Source organism: Phascolarctos cinereus, unplaced genomic scaffold (genome assembly GCF_003287225.1).
Source record: "Phascolarctos cinereus isolate Bilbo 61053 unplaced genomic scaffold, phaCin_HiC Scaffold_3;HRSCAF=262, whole genome shotgun sequence".
NCBI lineage: Eukaryota > Metazoa > Chordata > Mammalia > Diprotodontia > Phascolarctidae > Phascolarctos > Phascolarctos cinereus.
This window is the reverse complement of record NW_027555736.1, coordinates 53,819,956-53,843,769: the sequence shown is the minus strand read 5'-3', so window position 1 is coordinate 53,843,769 and position 23,814 is coordinate 53,819,956. Positions and strand designations below refer to the sequence as shown.

The 23,814-nt window shown below is 39.3% G+C and overlaps 1 protein-coding gene across 9 annotated transcripts in view; it reads right to left on the bottom strand.

The window, feature by feature from the left end:
• Window positions 1-415: 415 nt before the first annotated feature.
• The window catches only part of KAT6B (lysine acetyltransferase 6B), a 223,576-nt gene continuing 200,177 nt past the window's right edge, over window positions 416-23,814 (bottom strand). For all 9 annotated transcript variants that reach the window (XM_078150858.1, XM_078150857.1, XM_078150856.1 and 6 more), the window contains 5 exons: window positions 12,338-12,569; window positions 11,854-12,013; window positions 10,920-11,234; window positions 7,489-7,777; window positions 416-4,159 (listed from right to left, as the gene is read on the bottom strand). In XM_078150858.1, coding sequence (XP_078006984.1) covers window positions 1,650-4,159; window positions 7,489-7,777; window positions 10,920-11,234; window positions 11,854-12,013; window positions 12,338-12,569 — 3,506 coding nt within the window. In that variant the 3' untranslated portion in view covers window positions 416-1,649. The remainder of the gene's footprint in view (window positions 4,160-7,488; window positions 7,778-10,919; window positions 11,235-11,853; window positions 12,014-12,337; window positions 12,570-23,814) is intronic.

The following is a 23,814-nucleotide window of genomic DNA, read 5'->3' as shown; positions in this document are numbered from 1 at the left end:
TCAGTACGCTCTCTATTTGTACAGGTTTCCTTTGCAAATGAAGATCAAAGTCAAAAAGAAAGAAAACAAAGCAACTTTATTTTAAAGACAATGACTGGCATACAGAATGTATGCACTGGCATAAAATAAACTTCTTTCATGAAAAGCATTAAAATCCATATAAATTAATTTATTAAATAGATATTTGGTATTGTCACGCTTTTATTAGATATTACTTTTATTTAGTGGTATTTTAAAAAACAAAAAACCTCCCCAACAACCCAGAACTCCAAATTGATGCTAAATAACTTATTTTCCCCAAATGTGTATGTGTTCTGAGATGAAGGCAGTGTTTAAGCTACAGAGATGTAACAAACAATACAGCTCAGTTGGTCATTTTCTGTTAATCATCATAATATGACAAGACACAAGAGGCTAAAAATGGCTCATCATAATTTATTTTATGTTAAAATGTACAGCTTTTTTTTTTCTTTTTGAAGTGACTGACTAAAAAGAGAACAGATAAATACAAGAGTGTCGCTGGCTCCTATTTTATACATGGATTACGCCTCTTCTGCTGGGCCCTTCCAGTCACCCTGTACAGGTACAAAGGCTACAAAAAAGGAAGCGATATAAACAGACACAAATACCTTTTTGCTTTTTTACATGCGATTTGTAAGCTTAGTTTGGGCTATTCACAAGCTACTGCTCTATTTTTCCTTAAAAAATAACTCCCATATTTTATAAAGATAGAAAAATCTACAGATGGAATGAAAATGTAAAGTTAGAGGCATTTCCATAAAATAGCAACTTTACACCAAATTCACTTTTTTTTTAAATGCTGCCAAGTATTTGGACATATATGAAATGTTTCAAAACTTGACAGATAAACACTGAGATATGCTTCATTCCATAAACAGAAGTCTGCATTTATAAAACAGAAAGCTGCCTTTTTTTCCCCAAAGAAATCTGTCACCAAAATGGGAAAGGGTCTTAACTTTACACCAAACATTTAGCAATAAAACCCTTTCAACTAACAAAATGTGAACAGCTTTTAGAGCTTTTTACAGTTTTATAATTAACAAAAATATAGTTTTTTTAAACCCTCAAATTAGGGTACCCTAATCAAGGCAAAAAACTTAAGAAATGGCTTACCGTTAGCACAACACTTGTACAGTACTACGAAATGCACTGTCACTAACAAAGACCTTAGCGGCATGCGAAGTGTCACCTTAAACAAAATATACAATAACTGAAATGCTAAAGGCATTTACATGGAGCTGAAGGGAAGAAGGGGGGAAAAAAAGCTAAAGGTTCAGTATCGTAACAGATAATTTGGGGACTGAACATCCTCATTATTCGTTTAGACGGGGGCAGGCACAGCACGTGGCTGCCACAGAATTGCAGTCCAAAGAGAGAGGCCTTCCTTTGCAGAGAATTCACATGAAACGAACAGAAACAGAGGGACCACGGAAAGGAAAACGCAACGGAGGGGAACAGCGTGGATAAGGCTTTCTGCTGCATACAGCTTTTTTTTTTTAAATAAATGGTGCCAACAAATGTTTTTGCATTCACACCAATTGCTGGTTTTGAAATCGTACTTTCCAAAGACAGTTGTGCAGATCAATCCAATGGTGATGCCAGTTAGGTTCTGCGACTCCCCACTTAGCCTACCTTCGCATGTAGGATCCATTGAGGGGCTGCTTGGACATGCCGGTGTTCATGTAACCGTGATGTCCGGGAGCAGTGTACATCATATTACTGTGGGGTGGTGTCTGCATTGGCTGCTGTGCATATGGCTGGGTTCCCATCATGCCCATCTGCATCTGCATAGGGTACTGGGGAGTTTGATTCATGTAGCTGTGATTACTGTGGTAGCCACTGTTCATCATGGGTTGGGACATACTGTACCCGTTCATTGCATTGAGGGTGTTCATATTCATGTTCACGGAATTGACGTTGTAGGCTGGGGCAGGCATTAGGTTCACGCTCATGTTCATTCCGCGCTGCATGGCTAAAGTCCTTGCGGGGCCTTGCATGGCTACAGTCTGTGAAGTGCGCCCGTAGATCTGTGACTGGTGGGCTGCTGCAGCTGGTGGTAGAGATGCCGATTTGGTTCTCATGGACACGTGGCCCTTGCTGGCAATCTGAGTTTGCAGTCTTTGGGTGTGAGAGATGCCAAGGTTGGACGCAGCCATATTCCGTTGCAAAAGAGGAGGTGGCAAATTCATTGGCGGAGGAGTAAGATTGGGGGGTGGGGTCATAGTAGCTTGTGCTTGGGGCCCCCCAGGGACAGAATGTGGAGACTGAGAAAGCTGAACAAGCCCTGTGTTACTCAAAGGTGTGGACAAAGAGGCACTGTTTGCATAGGAAGTTACAGCAGCGGAATGGCTGTAAGGCAATGAATGATCAATAAGAGTATTCGTTAACTGCTGCAGTTTGGCAAGGCTGAAGGTAGCTGATGGCTGAGGGTAATGCCCGGCCCCAAATTCACTCTGACCCATTCGTTCATACAGGCCAATGTTTGCACTGCCAGTCTCGGGGATTTCTGCTAGCTGCATGGGGGGGGTGAAATTGGCAGCCAGGCTGCACTGAGACAGCTGCTGGCTGCTACTGGGGGGCCTGTCCCCCACACAACCTTGAGGAGACTTGACATTGCAAGTAGGGGGAGAACTGATACTTGTTTGCTGCATCATGCTGCAGCTCCCATTCATGTTGGACATTTGCTGCGTGACCGCACAACTACTCTGGGTCAGATTACTGGACGTGAGGCTGCTATAGGAACAGCTGTTTTGTGAAGAGTTATTTCCACAGATACTACTGCCCATGGAAGAATCATAGCTGCTTGGGTTTTCATAATTTTCAGTGGTGCTCTCAATACTACCCAGATCACTAAATCCACTGTCTACAACTTGTTGTGAATGATCTGAAACCGAGGGAACATCCATCATTGGGCTGGTTTCCATGTTCTGCAAAGACGGCACAGAGATGGCACTTTGATCAGGGCTGATCTGAGGGTAGCTGTTTTCCAAGGCGGGAACACTTGGACTATTAACAGAACGAACTGACTGACTAGGATGGGAAGGGACAGATGAGACGGGGCTGCTGTGGTTGGACTGTTGGCAGTCATCCAGAGTGGCAATCTGTGGGCTTTGGTCTGCTTGCGAATAGTTCTGCAGGCTTCTGCAAGCCTCTTGAGTTTCAGTGCACTCCTGGAAGGCGTCATCCTGTCCAGTGTTTTCCTGGGTCAAAGACTGAACTGCCTGTACAGTCTCTGAGTCGATCTCCATGGTTTCTGGGGTCTCCTCTTTGAATTCGGAGCTTAAATCTTCACTCTTCTTTTGGTCCTGACCCTCTGCCAGTCCTTCTGGGCATCCCTCATCAGCCTCAGGCACATCTTCTGCATCTGCAGGAAGCTCCTTCGGCTCACTGCTGCATGAAGCTGCCAGGTCGATGCCACAGTCCATTAAGTGTTCCTGGTTTGAATGACCAGTTTGAACACTCAGGTCTAAAAAAGTCTCCTGGTTCTCCAACACTTCCTTGAAGGCTTCTCCCGAGAGCTCCTCTCTGTCCGCTTCTGTGACCTCCATGTGACCGTCATCTTCATCATCTGCATCGTGATCTTCATTATGGGAGGGCTCTTCCTCCTCCTCTTCCTCTTCTTCATGATCATCCAAATGCTCTGGACCCTCTTTTCCCACAAACAGCTCTGTCTGGTCTCTCTCTTGGCTTTTAGCACTGTCTGAGTCTCTTTCTACAGTTCTTTCTTCCTCTTCTTCTTCCTCTTCCTCCTCCTCCTCTGGCTTCATCATATCATTCTCTGATTTTTCAAAAGGTAACTTACCGGGGCTTGGAGGTATGGATGCCTCGCCTCCATTTTCATTTTGGGGCTGCATGGGCTGATCGGTTTCTTTTGCTGCCTCTTCTGCCACGACAGGAACGTGGCTTGGTTTGTCTTCAGTGGCTTCCTTCTGCTCTTCTCCTGTCCCTTGGTAGTCAGGCTCCATTGGAGTCTCAGGTGGGGTATACAAGTTCAGTTTAAAACCAGTCTTCCTGTCTTTGTTTTGCTTCCATTTAGATGGGCCACGCTTCATTCCTTTCGGCCATGCTTGTTTGCACTTTAGAGATTCTGGATTGTCTACACTGTCTTCTTTTAAATTATTTGAATTATCTGTGTTGTCTTTATGAGGTAATAGAACAGGGAAAAATATAAAAAAAAGAATCTTAGAAGGCATAATCATTAATATCTTGAACTTCCTTTTCCAAATTAATTAATAAAACACGGCCCTAAATTTAATATTTTAGAGGTTAAAACATACTAAAAAAAACCTTGTAAATAATAATACTTTCATATAAACTAAGTAAAAAAAAACTAAGACAAGAGCATTACATTAGGTGCACACGCACAAACTCTCTTTGCACACTCTCTCTCTCTCTCTCTGTTTCTGTCTCTCTCTGTCTCTCTGCCATTAGGAATAAGGGCAATATCAATACCATTACAGTAGCTAATATATGCAACTGCAATATTAATAAAGAATGACATTTAAAGAGATAAAAACTCCCCTATCGTAATAGCCCCTAGTACTACAATGTTAAAAAGACAATTTTATCAATGAAAGTTCAGGAAATATACAAGTTAAAAAGGTTTATATTAACCCAAATCATCCCTACATACTACTGCAGAGAACTACTTTAAAAGCTTAGGGTTACTTAGAAAACCTTAACTTCTGTTTTTCTTAAATTTGTATTCTTTTTTCTCTAAAACACAGACAACTGAAAAACTATTTGAATAGGAAACAAAGATTAATTGCCAGAGCTCCCTCACATAAAGATTTAATTAACAGACCATTTCTTTACATTAAATTATTTAAAGTGACATTCATAAATATAAATCTATTGATAACTCAGACAGTTGAAAAACTCTAGATTTTGACATTTACTAAATTAAAACGACCTCAAATGACATGAATATGACCTACATGTTCTCCCTATCATAAACTGTAAGCAGTGAAATAAACTAGTGAATAACTAAATATACCAAACTCATAGCTGCATCTCTTTGTGGCTTCTCATACGATGATCAGATTTATGTGCTATAAACTGAATAAGTGTATCTTCACATTTATTGGGACAGTTATACTACACCTGCTTCTTTTACCAAAGAGGCTGCCTGCAATACTCTGGATCAGTCACTGTCAAAAGGAATACCAAGGGCACCAGAAGTCGGCTTAGTTATGGAGCTTATTATTTTGGTTCGTTGCTTTACTTTGATCGCGATGCATTTAAAAAAGTATTTCTAAGGGGCAGCGAGGTGGCGCAGTGGAGAGAGCACTGGCCCTGAGGTCAGGAGGACCCGAGTTCAAATCCAGCCTCAGACCCAACACGTGACACTGACTAGCTGTGTGACCCTGGGCAAGTCACTTAACCCCAACTGCCTTAAAAAAAAAAGTATTTCTAACTCTTCTTAAAACTGAAGTTGATAAGGGGTTTAAATCTGACTTCACTTACTAGCTGTGTATATAAATACTAGCTATCATCATCATCATCATCATCATCATCATTATTATTGTTATTATCTTGAGGATCAGACTCTTGTAAGGGCTAACTTAAGGTAAGAAAAATTTCATTAACAGCTCTGTTGGGTGTGTCACTTTGGTGAGGGTAAATAAAAATTAATCAATTTGGAAAGGAGATTTTCTTTGCCGGAATATACCTGTCTCCCACTCAACCAATGCATGACAGATAAACCTCTTCATTCATGTGATGATAAAGAGATTATAGGTAGACTTACCCAGCAAGTATTACTTTCAAATCTGCTACATGGAGAGAATGTATAAATGATATAAAATAGTTCATTTTGTAGCAACAAGCATAAAAAACTTAACACTAATCATTATCTCAGGTCTTGGAAAAAAATCTCTTATTTTTATGCATTTTAGGAGAGCAACAACAAAGCTGATATTATCAGATTCCACTTTTTTATCTTAGCTGCTATTACAACTAAATTAGCTAATGTAGAAACATCATTTCTCCAAAACAGAAAGTGATTCTTTAAATAATTCGGGGGGGAGGGAGAGATTGAGATTCAGAAATCTAAGATCACTTAAGATTTTTTAAAGACAACTGGGACAAAGATGAGAATGAAAAGGTATAATATTAGTCATGTAGAAAATGATCAGGATTATTTATCGGACATGAGAAGCAGCAAGTCAGGAACTGGAAATACATTTAGGTTTTTAAAAAAAAAATGATCTCTCTGACCCAGGGTATTCCCCAGCAAAGTAGATTTCAACAGTTTTTAAAATCTAGGTTATGGAAGCAAGCAATATGTGCTTTTGATCTTAAAACTAGGTTCTTAAAAAAATAAAAAACAGAATGATTTCTGTCATTTTTTGAGGGCAATGAGATATGCTCATTATTCTCTGACTGCTTCACATACACAGTACTTTTAGTGGTGGGGGTGAGGGTGGTAGAAGGGTTGAAGATGTGTTTATTAAGGAGCTCAATCCATATGTTTTTATATTTAGATGAGGACCAACTTTCCTAAAATCACAAAGGATTAAAGCACAAACACACTGATGCAGAAATTTTTAAGGAGGGATACGAGGCCTCCAATTCTGCTTCATTCTACCAAAGAAATGTGGTTGCAGTTGATGCCCAGGGCACCACAAGTGAGGATCAATATTTACTGAAGTGTTTAGCAAGATTTCTAGTTCATAGACAATTAACACTTTTGAACTGGACCAGCCTGACCAAAGCAAGGAATACTATTTCCTTTCTCACTCAAGGGATGATCAAGAGAAGACTTGATGACATCGTCAGGGATATTACCGAAGAAACTATTTTTCAGGTGTGGGTTGGATTGGATGGCCTCTACTGGACTTTCCGCTCTGAGATTCTGTGACTCAACCTATGAAAACGGTTTCTCTTCTCCTGACTGGTTCTATGAGGGAAGAAGAACCAACAGATCCCACTATTCCCAAGGCTAAATGGAGTCCTCTTGTTCTCTGTAGCCACACATCACAGGAAGAACGCTCGCTCTAAAGAGCATGTCAGCACATTGTTGAATAGAAGACAGGCAGAGAGCAGAGGAGAGACGTGCAACACACAAAAACATTAACAAAAAAAGGGGAAACCTCCTTTCAAGCCTCAAAGCCATGACCACTAAAAAGAGCACGGTCAGATGGTTCTAGTTATTATAAATGGCTTTTAGTGATGAATATCAAAGTTCCAGGGTTAACCCTAAATCTGGAGAGTGAGGTTAGCATATCCCAAAGAACACTCTTACTCTAGGTTACTCAGCAGCAAACTTAACTTTAGGAAGAGGAGGTGAACTCTCCATTTCCTGGAAAGTCTTAAAGAATATGGCAGATAACTGTTTAGGTGGAGGACAGAAATGCAGTTTCATAGATGTCTTTTAGTCTTTAAGATGCTACTTCTTGGATTTCAGCTAGTCACGAAAATGCAATCACAGTGATTTTGTTAAACAAAAGAGCCAATTCTACTTACTCCTACAAGGGTCATCATTATTAAAGCAATGATTGTCTTTCTCTTCTTCCTCATTTTGTCTCTGTTTCCCAGACTGAAACTGGAATACTTTTCTCATGGCAGGTTTCAAGTCATCTTCTTCTCCCTCAATTTCACAGGTAGGCTCCAGCTGTGGCATGGGCCGCTCATCATCGGAGTTATCAAATGGCTCATTCAACACTTCTGTAGTTTCAGAAATTGTCTCTGTTGTGACACTGCTATTGATCCTTCTACGCTTACGGCCCCTTTTCTTCTTCACTATAAAAGGTCTCTGGAAATTCGAAACATAATGTCTGAGAATTAATAAAACCTTCACTGACAAATAAAAAGAACATTCACACCAATCATGTTAAGAGGGCAAAAATGATGTGCTTTTCCATTTGACATCTATTAGCGGTCTTTCCAGGCCATAGACACAATGGAAGAGAATTTCCAAATACACAACAGTATCCTTAAAAAAATGATTTAAGAGGGAAAATTTTAACAGCCCAAACACGAATTACAAAAGCAAACCTTTACTTCTCTGGCACATATCCTAAATGGAAATATTGATTTCAATCACTGTGGTCCCATAAACTTTAGTATTAGAGGAATTATGGAAAGCCAAATGTTTCAAATAAATATTTCACCAGTTCATTCATTGTTCACTGAGAACACTCATTCTACAGGTAACAAGTATTTATTGAATACATACTAGGTATGAGGTCCTATGAGAAATACAAAGATGACTCAGACCTTGCCCTCATTTTCACAGGATTTCAATGCCTATGAAAGGGGAACACTAGACTGGTAGTTGTACAACAAAGATCAATGAATAAAATCGATTCGAGGCCTGTCAATTTTACCATTGTAAATCTCCCCTATACTCACTCTCTCTCTTCTTTCCTCTGACAATGTCATCACCATGGTACAGGCCCTCATCACCTCATGCCTAGACTACTACAATAGTCTAGACTGTTGCTGGTGAGTCTCCACGTCATAAAGTCTCTCCCCACATCGATCCGTCTTCTACTCTACCAAACTGTATGTCTTCCCACATCCCCCGTCCTCCCCCCCTTTTCAATAAACTCCAGTGGCTCCCTATCACCTCCAGGATCCAATATAAAATTCTCTGGCATTCAAAGCCCTTTATCACCTGCTATCTACCCCCCAATCCTTCCAGTCATCTTACACCTTCTGTGATCCAGTGCCCCTGGCCTCCTTGCTATTCCTTTAACATGACACTCTGTCTCCCAGCTCTGGCCATTTTCAGCGACTGTGCCCCACGCTCTCCTCATTTCTAGCTCCTGGCTTCCTTGAAGTCTCCCTACAGTCTCACAGTCTGACCCCCTCCCTCTTTTAATTCCAGTGCCTTTCCTCTATTGATTACTTCCAACTTATTCTCTAGCTTGTTCGCACACAGTTTTTTTCATGCCGTCTCGCTCATTAGACTGTGGGCTCCTTGCGAGAAGGGAATGTCTTTTCCCTTTCTTTGTCTCCATAGAATTTAGCACAGTGCCTTGCACATGGTAGGCACTTAATAAATGTTTATTGTCTGACTGAATCCAAAACCAAAACAAATCTACAAAGCCACATGTCATCCACTGCTAGAATGTGGGCACTCAAGTGGTTTGGTAACTGTTCTGTTTACTAACAGAGGAACAGTCTAAATAAAAAATATTTAAGGTACATGTATGGATACTACTTCTTCCAAAAGCTGGTACTGCTTATATCCAAGAAATGCTTTTGTCTCATTTATTTTTCTTCATCATCCTAGGCTGAAACTAAGATTTTCTTAAAAACCAACCAACCAATGAAACCCCATTGACTATTACATTAACACCTTCTCCCAGTTCATACTGGCCTTTTACCCCAAACCATGATCATATGGGTTCCCCACCACCCACCCACCCCCGGAATAAAAGCCATTGGATTATATACTGAATGAAGAAATTGATACAGACTCCTAGATTTCGAGCTGGAAGTGATCTCTGAGCCATCTAATTCAACACCCTGATTTTACAGACGAATAAACTCAGGACCAGAGCCGAAACCAACGTTCTTTCCACTGACCTACGTATATGCCTGCTGCTAAGATGCAACTCACCAACAAATGAGACACAGACAGATGATGTTGGTAACATCTAAGAACGGCAAAAACTGAAGTTGCTTCTAAGTACTTGTGATGTACAGCATTACTGTGTTTTCGGAAGCCTAGGAACAATTCAATATGCTTAAGATTTAAACTACAGGGGTAACATTTTCTAAAAACCTATTGCTTCTGGCCATTATGAAGGTAAAATGATCAGAGAATATTCCCTAATTGTCCACTGAGGCAGAGCTATCTGTCTGTCTCCTAATCCCATTCTGTAATCTAACATTTATGGATGTCAAACTCCAAATCTACCAGACAAAATCTAATTTATTTAAAGTATTTCCCAAACAAGTAAATAAACCGACGTAAACAGGAACTGATTTTCTCTCTGTTGTAAATCCTTTAATGTAGGTCATGTCTTTGGAGCATATGGCTTTTCTGGAAGTGGGAGAAAATTCTATTTAGCTCCAAAAAAAAAAAGCATGGTCTAATGGAAACAACTCTCAGATTAAAGCCCCAAGTTCTGATCATCAGCCTGTCAAAGACCATGGTCATAATTCTGTGTGACCTTGGGGAGGGCAGTTAACTGGTATGGTGCTTCCTCCATCTGCATAATAGAGATAATAGTGTTATGTGGCCCCAACATCACAGGGATACTGGGCATGCCAATGAAAGGGATAAGAAATGTACTTTGCTTTGAGCAATCTGAAAAGGTGCTATAGAATGATAAAATCTTATTGTTAGCTCACTTATGACTTCTGGATAAACAGTCCAGACCAAAGAGGGGTGTGTGTGTGTGCGCGCGCGCAACGTCGATGTTTCCTAACTCTATTATTCTATGAATGCCAAACATCTCTAATAAAACCGTGGTTCTGTAATACCAAGCAGAGGTCAAGCAGAAGCAAGACTATCACAAGCATTAGCCTGGAAGTCAGGAATCCTGGATTCTGGGCCCAGCTCTTGAGCTGTGTGACCTCTGGCAAACTAACATTTCTGGGTCTCATTTTCCTAGTGTGTAAAATAAGACTAGATTAGACAATCAGGAAGGTCCCTTCTGGTGTTAACAGTCCATGACTTGATCTTGGCTGGACTACTTTAGACCAGCAGGTGGCAGTCATTTTACTAAGCCATAACCTGGAGCTTTTGTCAGCACCCCAAACCTCACAGGGTAAACAGAATCATGTATGCAAGATAAGGAATGATGAAACAGAATGGGAAAGAAACCATTAATCCTAAGAAATAAGGAAAGAGCAAAAGCTAATGAATGGGATGTCTGAAATCACAAGCAGACTGGGGAAGAAGCTGATTGAAGTACCCACGGCCCAAGCAGAAAAGATACCTTTCTCTTCAGAGCAAGTGACTGTGGTTTTGTCAACCGAGGAGGAGAGCTCCGGTGATTTTCTTCCTCTTCCTCCTCTTCCTCTTCTTCCTCCTCCTCTTCTTCTTCTTCTTCCTCTTCTTCCTCTTCACTGCTATCTTTAATTGGCTCTGTAGACGGCCCTCTGTCTCCTGCTATGGGCACATTCTCTGGAGACCGCAAATATTTATTTTTTGATTGTACTTTTGCAGGTGATTGCCTACTATTAGCTCTTGTTGATAAAATTTCTTGATCTTCTTTTTCCCAGCAGCTAGCCTGTTCCATCAGACGTTCAGCCTGGTGGAGAGAAGGTTAAAATCATGGGCCCATGAAGCAACATTTACTTAGTGATAAGCTTTCAAGTTCAATGAAATAGTCATTCTAAGTCAACTCTGATTAGCACTGCTAGCTAACCAAGCAATATTTCAACTGAATCATCTAGTGACTCTTTTGCAATAGTTAGGATAACAAACCAAAGAAGATTGTGTTTCATGGGATATTTAGCACCATTAATGATGCATCGAATTGATTTAAGTCTTTTATCACTACATTACATGCTCACTGGTATGGATCACTTTAAGCAAGTTCATAAACACAAAGAATCAACTGACATCTCAGCCTTTGAGCTCAACACCAAATTTTATCTGATTATACACTGTCACACCACTTCAGTAGTGAAAAAGGTAGCTTTGTGACTGAGGATAAATGGTTTATTTTTCAAATTTGAGCCTGCAAAATTATCACATCTTACCACACAACCTCAGTTAGGACAAATTAGTGCCATATCATTTCACAAGCTATCTTCACTATAACAAAGCATTTCACAATGATGTTAATGCCTTACTTAAGCTACCCTATTACTGAACGCTGTTAAGATTGAAGCCAAGCGACTGAAAATGATGATGCCACTTATTACCTCTTTTTCAGCTTCTCGTTCCTCTTCAGAAACTGCAGCGTTAGAAACTAACAATGGTGTCCACCTCAGACTTTCTGGGTCAAGTTCATTTACACGTGCATTGGTTTTCAGTTTTTCCATATGGCCTAATATCAGTTTTTCTCTTCTAATTATCACAAATCTGTAACAAGATAAACCAGAACAAGATGGAACTGAAAGCTGAATTTACATTTCACTTCAATATACTAACGCAATAATATAATTTTGATAAGGAAATATCTGAGAAGATGTCACTTAAAAGGCATAATAACCACTTGCAAGCAGAGCACATTCTTGTTATAGCAATCCGTATAAACAAGGCCATGGTGAGTCAAAGTTAAGTTTTTTCCATCTTCAACCTAAGCGTGCACACCCTATTCCCATCACCCACAAGGACCTTTATGGACTATATGCCTGTGATCATTTTAATAACATGCACACTTCTTCAGGGGCTTGGAGTACTCACTTTTCTTCCCTCTTGTCAATCATCCTGAGATGCTGCAGAGTGGTGGCAATATCATGAGGACACATGCCAGTGGCCCGGCTTATTCCTTTGATGCTGATGTGTTTTTCATGGTGGTAATAAAGGTATTCTAAAATAACGCTTTTCCAATACGCCAGATAGGAGAGACGACCCAAATCAGATAGTGGCTTTTCAGGAGATCCTGCTTGTCCCTCTCTTCTAGAAAGCAAATAGCCTAGGAGAGAAAAGAGGAGGAAAAAACTGATTGTGATGCCTTGAAATGTGAACATGACAGGCACTGGAAACAATACCTAAGGGAGGCAACCTAGTACTGTGGAAAGAGAACTGGGTTCAAACCCTAATTTTGCTATTAATTAGCCATGTGACTCCAGGCAAGTCATTTGACCCCAGGCAAGTCATTTGACCTCTTCAGTCTTCAGTTCTTTCATCAGCAGAATAAATGAGGGAGTTGGAATGGTCCTTGAATTCTTTCTAGTGCAAACAATTTACAAAAGTAAGATAAAGCTATATAGGAAGCAAAGTAAAACTATTTTTTATACCATGAAGATGGGTGATTTCTGTGAAACTTCTTTTTAAGTCTCTTTCAAAAGGTAGTTAGTAATTATAGATAATATTCATGTAGTGCTCTGTCTGCAGGGCGCTTCTACACAGAATATCTCACTTGAATCTCACTACAATCCTGTGAGGTGGGTGTTATTAGTATCCTCATTTTGCAGAGGAGGAAAATCAGTGTTTTGCCCAGGGTCACACAGCTATTAGGTGTCTCAGGAAAGATTCAACAAGTTTTTCCAATTTCCCCTCTACTCTTCCTATACCATCTAACTGCCTTCCATCAGATAATTCATGTGGCAGAAGCATTACAAACTTACATCAAGAAATAGTTAACAGACCAAAAGACAAGACTAAAGATGTAGTCTCAATGAATAACAATTTTCTCAGTGCCTTGGATTTAAAAAAAAAATACTAAATGTCACTCAGAAATCATCCCAAAGAGAGCATCACAGATAATTAGTAGGTAAGTTGTCTTCCACAGCAAAGCCCAATGACCCTTTGACAGCTGTTACTTTTTTTTTTTAAAAAGATCTCTATTGACTTAGATTCTATTTTCCTTGTTATATTCAACTAATGGGTTGATCTGCTGCTTTAAGTGGACTAATAAAAGGCATGTCTTTTATGTCAAAGAATATAGCTCCTATCGGCTCCAGCAGCTCTATTTTCAATTATTTTAGGGAAGTATGTGTTGCTGTATAATATGGTGATCTAGTCCTAAAGCACTCAATATTTGAGCATGCTATGTCCGTTATGTTTCATTTAGCAAGGGAGACTTAAAAAAAAAAAAGGGAGAAATTCCAAATAAAAGGCAGAAGAAATCTAGTTGAAGGTAGGTAATGAAGGAAAGCTGGTGGCTGTCAACACAATGAAGAGTCACTTAAGCAACAATGCAGAAATGCTTCAAACTAGTGATGTTTACTTTTCTATGATTAACAGTTTCACCTTTATGGACTCCTTAAAGTTAAACATGGACCACATACAATAGGTGGCAGCAATTATTATTTACCCTATCTCAAGAGTCATCTCAAACTTGAGTACTTTTCTTTTTCATCTACATTTCCAAAATGGCTGCATTCTCAGAAGTTCTCTCATATTGGGAAATTCAGTGTTTTTTAAGCCCAAATCTGCAAAGTCTTTTTCCTCACCCACAAATCTACTACAAGGAATGCTTAAAAATATACAAATTCATAATGCTGAACCAAATCCATCCCTCTTCCTCATTTTCCTGGTTTTAATCACAGAACTACTGGTGAGGATACAGAACATGCAAGAGTATTTAACTTTAGCTATGGTAAAGGCCATTTGTTCTGGCTTATCTACTTATCTTCCCACTGAAATTTAATGTATTTTATTTAAGACAACCAAATAACACACCAAAATATGTCACAGATGAAGGACACGCGATGTAATTTTACACAGAAGTTGCTGACATGCAGTGTGTTAAGAAGGCTAACCACATATAAAGCCAATTTACCGAATCTTACCTAGAGAATTTGTCACCGACGCAGATAATTGGCTTAGTGGTAACAGAACATCTCCTGTGGGTGTCAAAACCTCTTGGCATCAAGATAGTCAGCTTATTAATCAACAGATCAATCACTCACTATGTGCTAGGCTCATGGTGGAGGGCTGTGAGCTGCTGCATATATTAGGCTTACAAAGACCTACTGAAATGGGAATAACTGAAGGAGATCTTTTCCAAGTTAAAGTCACCCAACAGGTCTTTGTCTCTCTAGATTCGTATGGAGGAAGAACCAAGTGGGAAGTTTTGGAACTGCCTTTCTCTCATGGCTTCTAATACTGAGAACTATCTGGGATAGCTGTGAAATCCCCAGGGGCACCCTAATCCAGAACTGAAAGAATCTCTCGTAGCCTGGCAGAATGGATGACCTAAAAGAAACTGTTAATAAAGTGAAGTGAGTCTTCAGAGTAACAATAGTTCTCATTTTTACAGTTTACACTATACTAATTAAGTTGCTCTGAGCAGTCTTGTGAAGCATGTAGTATAAGCACTAATATTTCTATTTTACAGAGCTGGAAGCTGAGGTTAATACTTAGCATCACACCGCTCCTAGCTGTTAGAAATGAGATTTGAATCCTCTTTTTCTGGCTTTAGGTTTAGGGTTCTTTCTTCTACATTTGAAATCACAGGCATTCTTCCTTCTGTAACCTTTTTCTTCCTTTATGACACCCTCTCTCACCAAGTCCCCAGGGTCCTCATATATGTCCCTTGTGCCACACCTGTATTTACTCTCTCCAGATGCTCTTATGCTCCAGATTATTCTGTCCTGTCATTCTTTCAGGTCCCTACACTCTTCAAGGTAACAGGCAGATAATCTGATGGACTACTAAACTAGAATTTTAATGTGTTATTCCTTCTCATATTTTATCAAGATCTTATTTCAAAGGAGTGAGTTCATTAGCAAAAATGTGGCAACTTTAGAAGATGACAGAAGGGGGAATACTTATAGGTAGGTGGACTTTTCAGGGTCCTAAAAAGTGGCTACATGAACCAGGAGAACACTGTACATACAAACAGCAATACTGTACAATGAACAACTGTGACTGACTTCATTATTCTCAACAACAAAATGATTCAAGACAATCCCAAAGGACTCAAGATGAGAAGTGCTATCTATCTCCAGAGAAAGAACTAATGATGGACTGTCTGAATACAGACTAGAGGATACTATTGTTCTTTCTCTCTTCCTTTCGAGTTATTTTTCCCCACACAATGACTAACATGGATATATTTTACACAATTACATACGTATAACCTGTATCAGATTGTTTACTATTTCAGGAAAGGGGGAAGAGAGAGGAGGAAAGGGCAAGGAGGGAGGGATAGAATTTGGAACTCAAAGCTTAACAACATGTTAAAAATTGTTTTTACGTGTAATTGAGGAAAAAATAAAATATAAAAAAAAGAATTAAAAAATTCTAAGCTAAAAAAAAGTGGCTGCCTCTTTTAAGTCCGCTAAGGGTCAACTCCAAAGTTCCCCAATGATTGATACTGTAATGAAAGTCCTAGAGTCTGGAGTATATGACAAGAGGGGAAGGTGGATGGGGTTTGAGTGATCTAATCAGTCTGATGAATGCAAGTACTGAGCCATACTCCAGAGGACCTGTGATGAAGCATGTGACTTATCTCCTGACAGAAAGGTGACTGATTCAAGGTACAGGCACATACCTTTTTGGACATTTATTTTACTGGAGTATGCCTATTTTTTATAAGGGCTCCCCCCCACCCCCGCCCCGTTTTGGTTCTTAATTGGGAATGGAGGTAAAAGCGTGATTAGCAATAGTGCTGACCCAAAAATGCCCAGAAGAGGACAGAAGGAAGTTCAGAAGGAAACACAGAAAAGCAAGATAGCTTTGAAAGTAACATGATGAATTTATTATATATTTTTAAAGACAAAATCAAGCTACACATAGTAGAAATGTGGTTTTACATGTAATTCCATTTTTTCTGTTTTTGTATACAGAATGGCTCTAGCTGGCGTTCGTTAAATTGAGAATTAAAAAAGAAAAGGAAAGAAAAAGATCTGGAAAAAAAAAAGAAATGGTTATGAAAAGGTTATTTAGGAAAATCTGGGTTCCCATTCTCACTTCACTACCCATAGTTAATCAGGAAAAGTGATGCTTCTTGAACACAGGAGAAAATTCCAAACCAAAAACCTAGGCTGAGAAATATTAGACAAGTATGACTTGTGTCAACATTCATCAAGGTCATTAACTAAAGTGCTATCATGAAATACTGCATTGGTGAGAATAATGTGGGTGAGAATTTGATGAGAATTATTTTCCTTTTTCCTCCTCCTAAAACCTTACTGATAGAATTTACAGTCAGTTCTCTCATACAACTGACTAGGAGTAATTTCCTAAAAGTAAGAAGGCAAAGCAAGCCCAGATCTTTGTAGTTATCAAAAGACTAACTGACAATTTCCAAGTTTCAAATGTAATCTGTTTGGACTGTCATAATAATGATGCTTAGCATAAAGCCTTAATATGCTAAAACTTTCTGTATGAATGATAATAATTATTAGTATGATAGCTAACTTTTTTTATAGCGCCTACTACGTACTAGGCAATGTGCTAAGAGCTTTATAAATATTATTTCAATTGATCCTCACAACTCTGGGAGGTAGTTGCTGTTATGATCTCCATTTTAAAGATGAGGAAACTGAGGTAAACAGAGGTAAAGTGACTTGTCCAGAGGCACACAGCTAGTAAGCTGGATTTGAACTCAGACCTTCCTGACTGCACTACCTCGTTTAGAAGAAAAGCTACAATTCCACAATTTACACAGCACTCTTTAGATTTTCTAAAAGCTCTGCCAGGTAACTTCCAGCTCTAAATCTAGCATCCTATGATCTGATTTATGCAAGGTGTGCCTTGCATAAAGGTGTAAGTAAATAACACCACGCCATGTCATTAAGTTTCCCTTCAATAAATAAAAGATGTTCTTCTAGTTGGGGGGGGGGGAGCTCTCCCTTTACCCCCAAACCTGCCATTAATTCTACCACTTTGAATTCAGGTGCATGGAACGCTTCAAATTGTTATTTCTTGCCACTCAATTTCTCTTTTACCTTTTCCTTGAAGCTTCTTATCACACTTATGAAAGAATCAATTAATAGATTAATTTTTTACGTGGCAGTATTTTACTTAGAGGCAGCCAGGTGACTCAGTGGATAGAGCTCTGGGCCTGAAGTCACAAAGTTTCATCGTCCTGAGCTCAAATCTAGCCTCAGACACTTATTAACTGTATGACCCTGGGCAAGTCACTTCACCCTATCTGCCTCAGTTTCCTCATCTGTAAAATGAGCTGGAGAAGGAAAGAGTAAAGCACTGTAGTATCTTTGCCAAAAAACAAACCAAACCAAAACAAAAACCAAACAAACAAAAAACCCCAAAGAAACCTAAATGGGATCATGGAGAGTCAGATATGACTGAAATGACTGGATAAAAACATTTTACTTTTATGGATGTGATTTCATTGATGTGGGTAGTACCTCCAGCAGTGCAGATCACAACCCATCTAGCCCATCGATCTCATCCTGTATGACTCTTTGTTCATGTCCTCTTGTAAATTCCAGCGTGTTAGGGCCTTTCCAGCATACTGTCCCCTAGTCTGCTTGGGGGCTTTCTTCTACTTACATTACATGCACACCAACGGAGCACATTAACTGTCCAAAAGTTACCTTTTGACCTTGCTCCAGCCCATCTTTTCTTCCCCCTAGCTGTACATTTTTCTGATTTCCTTTGTGCTATAATTGTAATAGACTGCGGCCTGCTCACACTTCACAGGATTTCATATAGATATTTTATATATTTACATATATATCTTTTATATATATAGCCACTGTAAGAATACCAGTGTTAGCAAGATGGGTTTTGGCTTCAGGGAAAAGCTTGGGGTCATTAAAAGCACTCAAAACTGAAATTTCTCAAAGGTAACCAAGTCTGCCTTTTCTTCCCCCTCCAATTCAGTTCTGGGCCCAGTTTACTGTCCATTTGCAATATATGTCCGAGATGTTTGTATTGATAGAGAAACTTCTTGTGTTGCCCATCCAGCTGCACTTCAGAGGGAGGACAAACAAGCATTCTTCATCCACTTGGTTATTCCTGTGTGAATAATTATGCCAAACTCCTTTGAGCAATTACTGATCTTATTTTAGGAGGCTTAGCAATATCCCAGGTCTGATGCAATTAGTATACCATCATCTCCAAAAAGAGACTTCCAGACAACTGTGCTTCCTATATGACTCTATCTTCTATTTGTACTGGACGTGCTCTGTGACAACAGCAAAGATTTTTGGAAAACATACATTTCCTTGCTTTAAGCATTACTTGATATTAACAGTCAGATGATCCTCAAACAAATTCATCTCTGCATCATTTGTCAAAGAGTATTCTGTGATTTTGACATATGTTGAGAGATAAACCTAGTTGAAGTGGAACCTTAAAGGCAGAGTGCTTTTTAAAAAGTAATCGACAATAATAAACACAGTGGGAACTTGTATTTCCTAAACTTTTCAATTGATGAAATTATGAAGATGTCTTTTTTGACACAGCAGAATTTGTGACAGCCAACCTCTGCCCCTTCTCATGCCATCAAGAATGCCCTTGACAGATGTGTATATTATTCTCATAAAAATTACAGAGATGGAAAACAGGCATGTGGGCCAGTACATATTAATATGCTCTTGGCTGTCTTTTTTTCTTTGCCATAATAAGATTCAGGATTTTTCCATGCTTTTGGTGTCTTAGAACTGCGTCACTTCCAAAGCTGCTGGTCATCATGACTCCTTGGTCTAGTCCAGCTGCTCCTTCCACTTCTGTTTGCTTCAATGCCGCCTCTATAGCCTCATGTGGTATAACAGGGACTGTGACACTGGAGTCCAAATGTGTAGACACTATTATCTTTGATGACAAAAAGAGTTTATTATATAAGAAATTCTTTACAGACCTTTCCCATTTTTTAATCTATTGCCTTCTTTGCAGTTTCACCTTTCAAAGACCTCAGATGACTCTGCTTAGGAGAGCCTTCTGCCAAATTTACTGTAAACTGTTTTTGCTGACACAGTTTCTTACTGTTTTATGAGGCAATACTGCTCATAATCTTTTTTTATAATGGTTTTATAAATGAGGGCTGCCCTTAACTGCCATCTCTCCACCTGGCAAGGAAATCAACTGTTGTCAGGCTAAGATGAGGCCACGGGTGGTGCAGTGGATAGAGTGTCAGGCTTGAGTTAGGAAGACGTAAGTTCAAATCTAGCCCCACTCACTTACCTGCTGTGTGATCCTAGGCAAATCACTTCACCTCTACTTTGCCTGCAGGGTTGTTGTGAGAATTAAATGAGATAATATTCGTAAAGTGCTTAGGGGCACCAAAATAAATGCTTGTTCCCTTCCTCTCTCCCTTTCTAAGATCTTTTAGTTTCCTTGTCATGACAATTGATTTACATGAGCTAAATTCTTTTAGTACATTATTTATAATCTGTGGCTGTTCTATCTATTTCTAGTTTTTGGCATCAACAGCCTATTAATATAAGATAGGATAGAGCTGTTTAACTTGTACACTATGTCTTTTAAAAATTTTATTATTTCTTCTGGCTTTGTATTAATTTAATTAATTTTAATTAATAAAATTAATTTTGTATTGTGGTGGTCTCATTGAACACAGACAGCTGATGCAGGTATGACTCCCACGTCAATAATGAGACATTTCCCACCTGTTAAAATACAATCAATTTAATTTTCTACAAAGATGTCATTTTGTGCTTATTAGGCCCACTATTTTATGACTCTTTTCTATACATTTATATTAAGGTGTGGGATCTCTGTGCGATCCATAAGACTTCAGGCTCTTGCTTCTTACTAATACATCATTTTCTATTTCCTCTTCTGCCCACTGTTGCCTTGAAGTTAACAAATATCAATCAAGGCATATGTTTATTTAATTGGCAGAGCTTTTGGTCCCCCCCCCCAAAAATGGTGTACAAGCTGCAATTATTTTCATGGTGATATCTCTGCAAATATTTATCATAAGCACCATATCACAAAATCACTAAGTATTCCTTGAAATGGTGTTTCTTGTTGCCTCTGGACATAAGATAAAACCAATCCCGCCAATTCCTTTGCTTCTCCAAGGAGAACTTGTGAGCCACATCCCATCTAGCTGCAATTTCTTTAGTCTTCTGGTTTCATCTACTGTAAAATATCAAGATTAATACCATTCTTTCTAACAGCAGATCTGCTTGTTAATCACTGGATAAAGATCTCATATTTGGAGGATCAACACCTAATTTTATATTTTGTGGATTGTCTAAAAACTGTGATCCTTGTGCCCTCTGACTGCTTTTCTGCCACTATCAATACATAAGAAGAATGCAGTCACTCAGGATAGAGACAGTTTGTATTTTTCTATGTTTTATGGATTACTATGGCCAAAGAATGCTCCACCAAGTATTTAGGCTACTAGTAATGCGCCTCTTCATATTTACAGCAAGTTAATCCTTTAGAAAGAAGACTGTTTGCCTGGGAAATTTCTGGAAGCCTTTCAAGAATGGTAGAATATGGGGCAGCTAGGTGGCACAGCAGATAGAGCACCAGCCCTGAGGTCAGGAGGACCCGAGTTCAAATCCAGCCTCAGACCAAACACTTGACACTTACTAGCTGTGTGACCCCGGGCAAGTCACTTAACCCCAAGTGCTTTAAAAAAAAAAAAAGAAAAAACAAAAACAAAGAATGGTAGAACATGCTTGTGTGATAAAGGCTTTGAGAACTCTGGGTCTCTATTATACTGAGAAATGAGATGGCTTATGACTTTTGTAATAGGGAGGATGTTTTGGAGGTAAGATGATTTAAATTATAATGGCTAAATTAAACTTACCCAAAAGATCTAAGATAATTGACTTGTCACCAGTAAATAAGAAAACAATTATTTAGGAAGTCAGTGCATTTATCCAGAAACATTTGAAAGTAGTAAAGCACACTAATGATAAGAGATTCTCCTGGTGCTATAATATGTCTTCCTTAATTCTAGATATCACCAATTAAAAACCTGCGCTATTCAGGTTAATGACGTCAATGAAGGACAAAGGACAAATTCAGTAGCTATGGTATAATTTAGCATTGGTAAAAACCAATTTTCACATTCTCCTCAAATTCCATAAGGCCCTCCGTCTCATCCAGCATTAAATAATTTTTTTTTTTGGTTCTGTAGTATTTTATTCATAGATGCCTGAAATTGTTACTAGCCCCGAAGGCCATATTTCCCTCTGTTGATACTGTTTTTCCTTTTATCTGTTTATGACCATGGGCTTTGAGTTTTCTTCTTCCTGAAATCTTTGGTAATTTCAGTCTTTCCCTCTTATTGTCCTTATCATTTGCTTCCTAACTTCCTCCTCTCTTTGACTGTTGTTTCTTTGGGGGCTGGATCTCAAAGCATCTCAGCCTCCTCTCACACTGGGCAATTCACAGTTTACTGGCATGGGTCTCTGCTCCACCTGACTTTTGGGTGGCCAGACGTGGCTCCACCGCTGGATGCTTGGGGGAGTGCTAAACAGCTCCCCACACATCCTGTGTTGTTTCCTAGTCCCTCTGCTCCTCAGTTTCCTGGCCCAGCACTGGCAGTTCAAAATCTGTATGCCCTGACACCAGTAATCCAGTGCTTTGTAGAGCTGGTGTTTCTGGTCTGCAGCCCCCTGCAGGCTTTTGTTCCTAAAGGGCTGCGGCCAAGCTGGCTGTCAAGGCCCAAGTAAAGTTCTGTTTAATCCAGGGCCGAGGTCTCGATAGTATTGGAGGGGGGCACTGGGATGTAGGGGTGGACTTTATTGTGTGTCAGTGTCATATCCTTGGGTCTGCTCCTACAGCCTTGAGGCCAGTAGCATGGAGGTGGAAGAGGGGTGCTAGGTGAGCTCCAAGCCAGTGAGCATCAGTTCATGAATTTGCGAAGTTTTCTTTTCAATCTTCTTTTGGATTCTGAGTATCCTAGATCATGGAGAAAGAGTTGAAACTGTTTTACCTTTGGTGTACGATTTCTGTTTTGACAATGTTTGAAAGGTTGTGGGGACTAGAAAAAATGTCCAGTCCTCTCAACTTGCTGCTCATGTGACTCAGAAGTTTAAAAACCGATTTTCAACTTGTCAGTTAGGCAATTCTGATAGGTGAATAGTACTTTAGCATCAACTGGGATATTCTCAGATAAATTATGACAGGCCTGAAAGCACCAAAGTTCTGTATATTAAAGAATAATTTGTAAAACACTTTAATTGAGCACATTTAGCACATAAAGGCATCTTTCTTCGTCCATAGAACAAAAGCATTACCCCAAGCAATTGAGGTTCATGGCTCTGAAGTTGAGCTCTTGCAACTAATGGAACAGACTGCAGCAAGATTATAACAAGACGAAGCAAGTGTTTTCAAACTGGTCCTTAACTATCCCCAAACCTGGTCCTTACGTGTCTTCACATTAAGCTAGCTAAAAGTCTACATGTATATCAACTGGTTACTTCTTTCCTAGAAGTGGCAGAAGTTTCAGACTTTGGAAATTCCTATTAGGATTAAGTAAGAAACAGTCAAGATTTGCTTTTATAAGTTGGATCACCAAGGGCTAAACCCAAACTCCAAACAGGTGGAGTTTTTAGGATAAGAACTATAAGTTTATGATACATGAAAATTATAAACTCGGTACACCAAAGATGTAGAGATGGCACAGAAATGAAGCCCTTTGTGAAGGATGGACATCGAATGTTGAAAGAAGAGCCTCTGCACCCCACATATGTGAATTAACTCAAAAGCCAAAAGTAAACTTTGGAAAGCCAAAATCAATGTGCATTTGTCTAGATCATATAGGTTTGGGGTCCCTGGATGATTTAAGAAAGATAATCTCCAGTATTACACATCATCTCTTTAACTCAGATGTTGCTGAAAGGTCCTTACCTGAATTTGCAAGCCTGGAAACTGACACCCAACATGAGATTTATGGCAGCTCTCCTTGAACAGGAAAAATGATGATTGTGACCACACTGTCTTGATGACTGATAACACAGACTCAGTGAACTAATGTTTATGTTTTATTTAGTGATTTCTGGCATTGTGTTGCACTGTGACAAATAGGATGAATTACTTTTTTCCAGTTTAAATAGCCAATCCTGCAAATAAAATCATTTTATCTTTTCTAGTTCTCTCTGTCTTAGGTTAAAATTTGTTGCTACGGAAGTAGAAGAGAAGGAATTTAATATATATACTCAAATGGTTTTTAGCAAAAAGGCAGGTGGGCACGTTCTAAATTGTGCCATACGTTCCTCAGGATCATAGATCTAGGGCTGGGAAAGATGCCAGAGGTCACACGATTCAATCCCCTCATTTTATAAATTAGAAGGAAACTGAGGCTTAGAAAG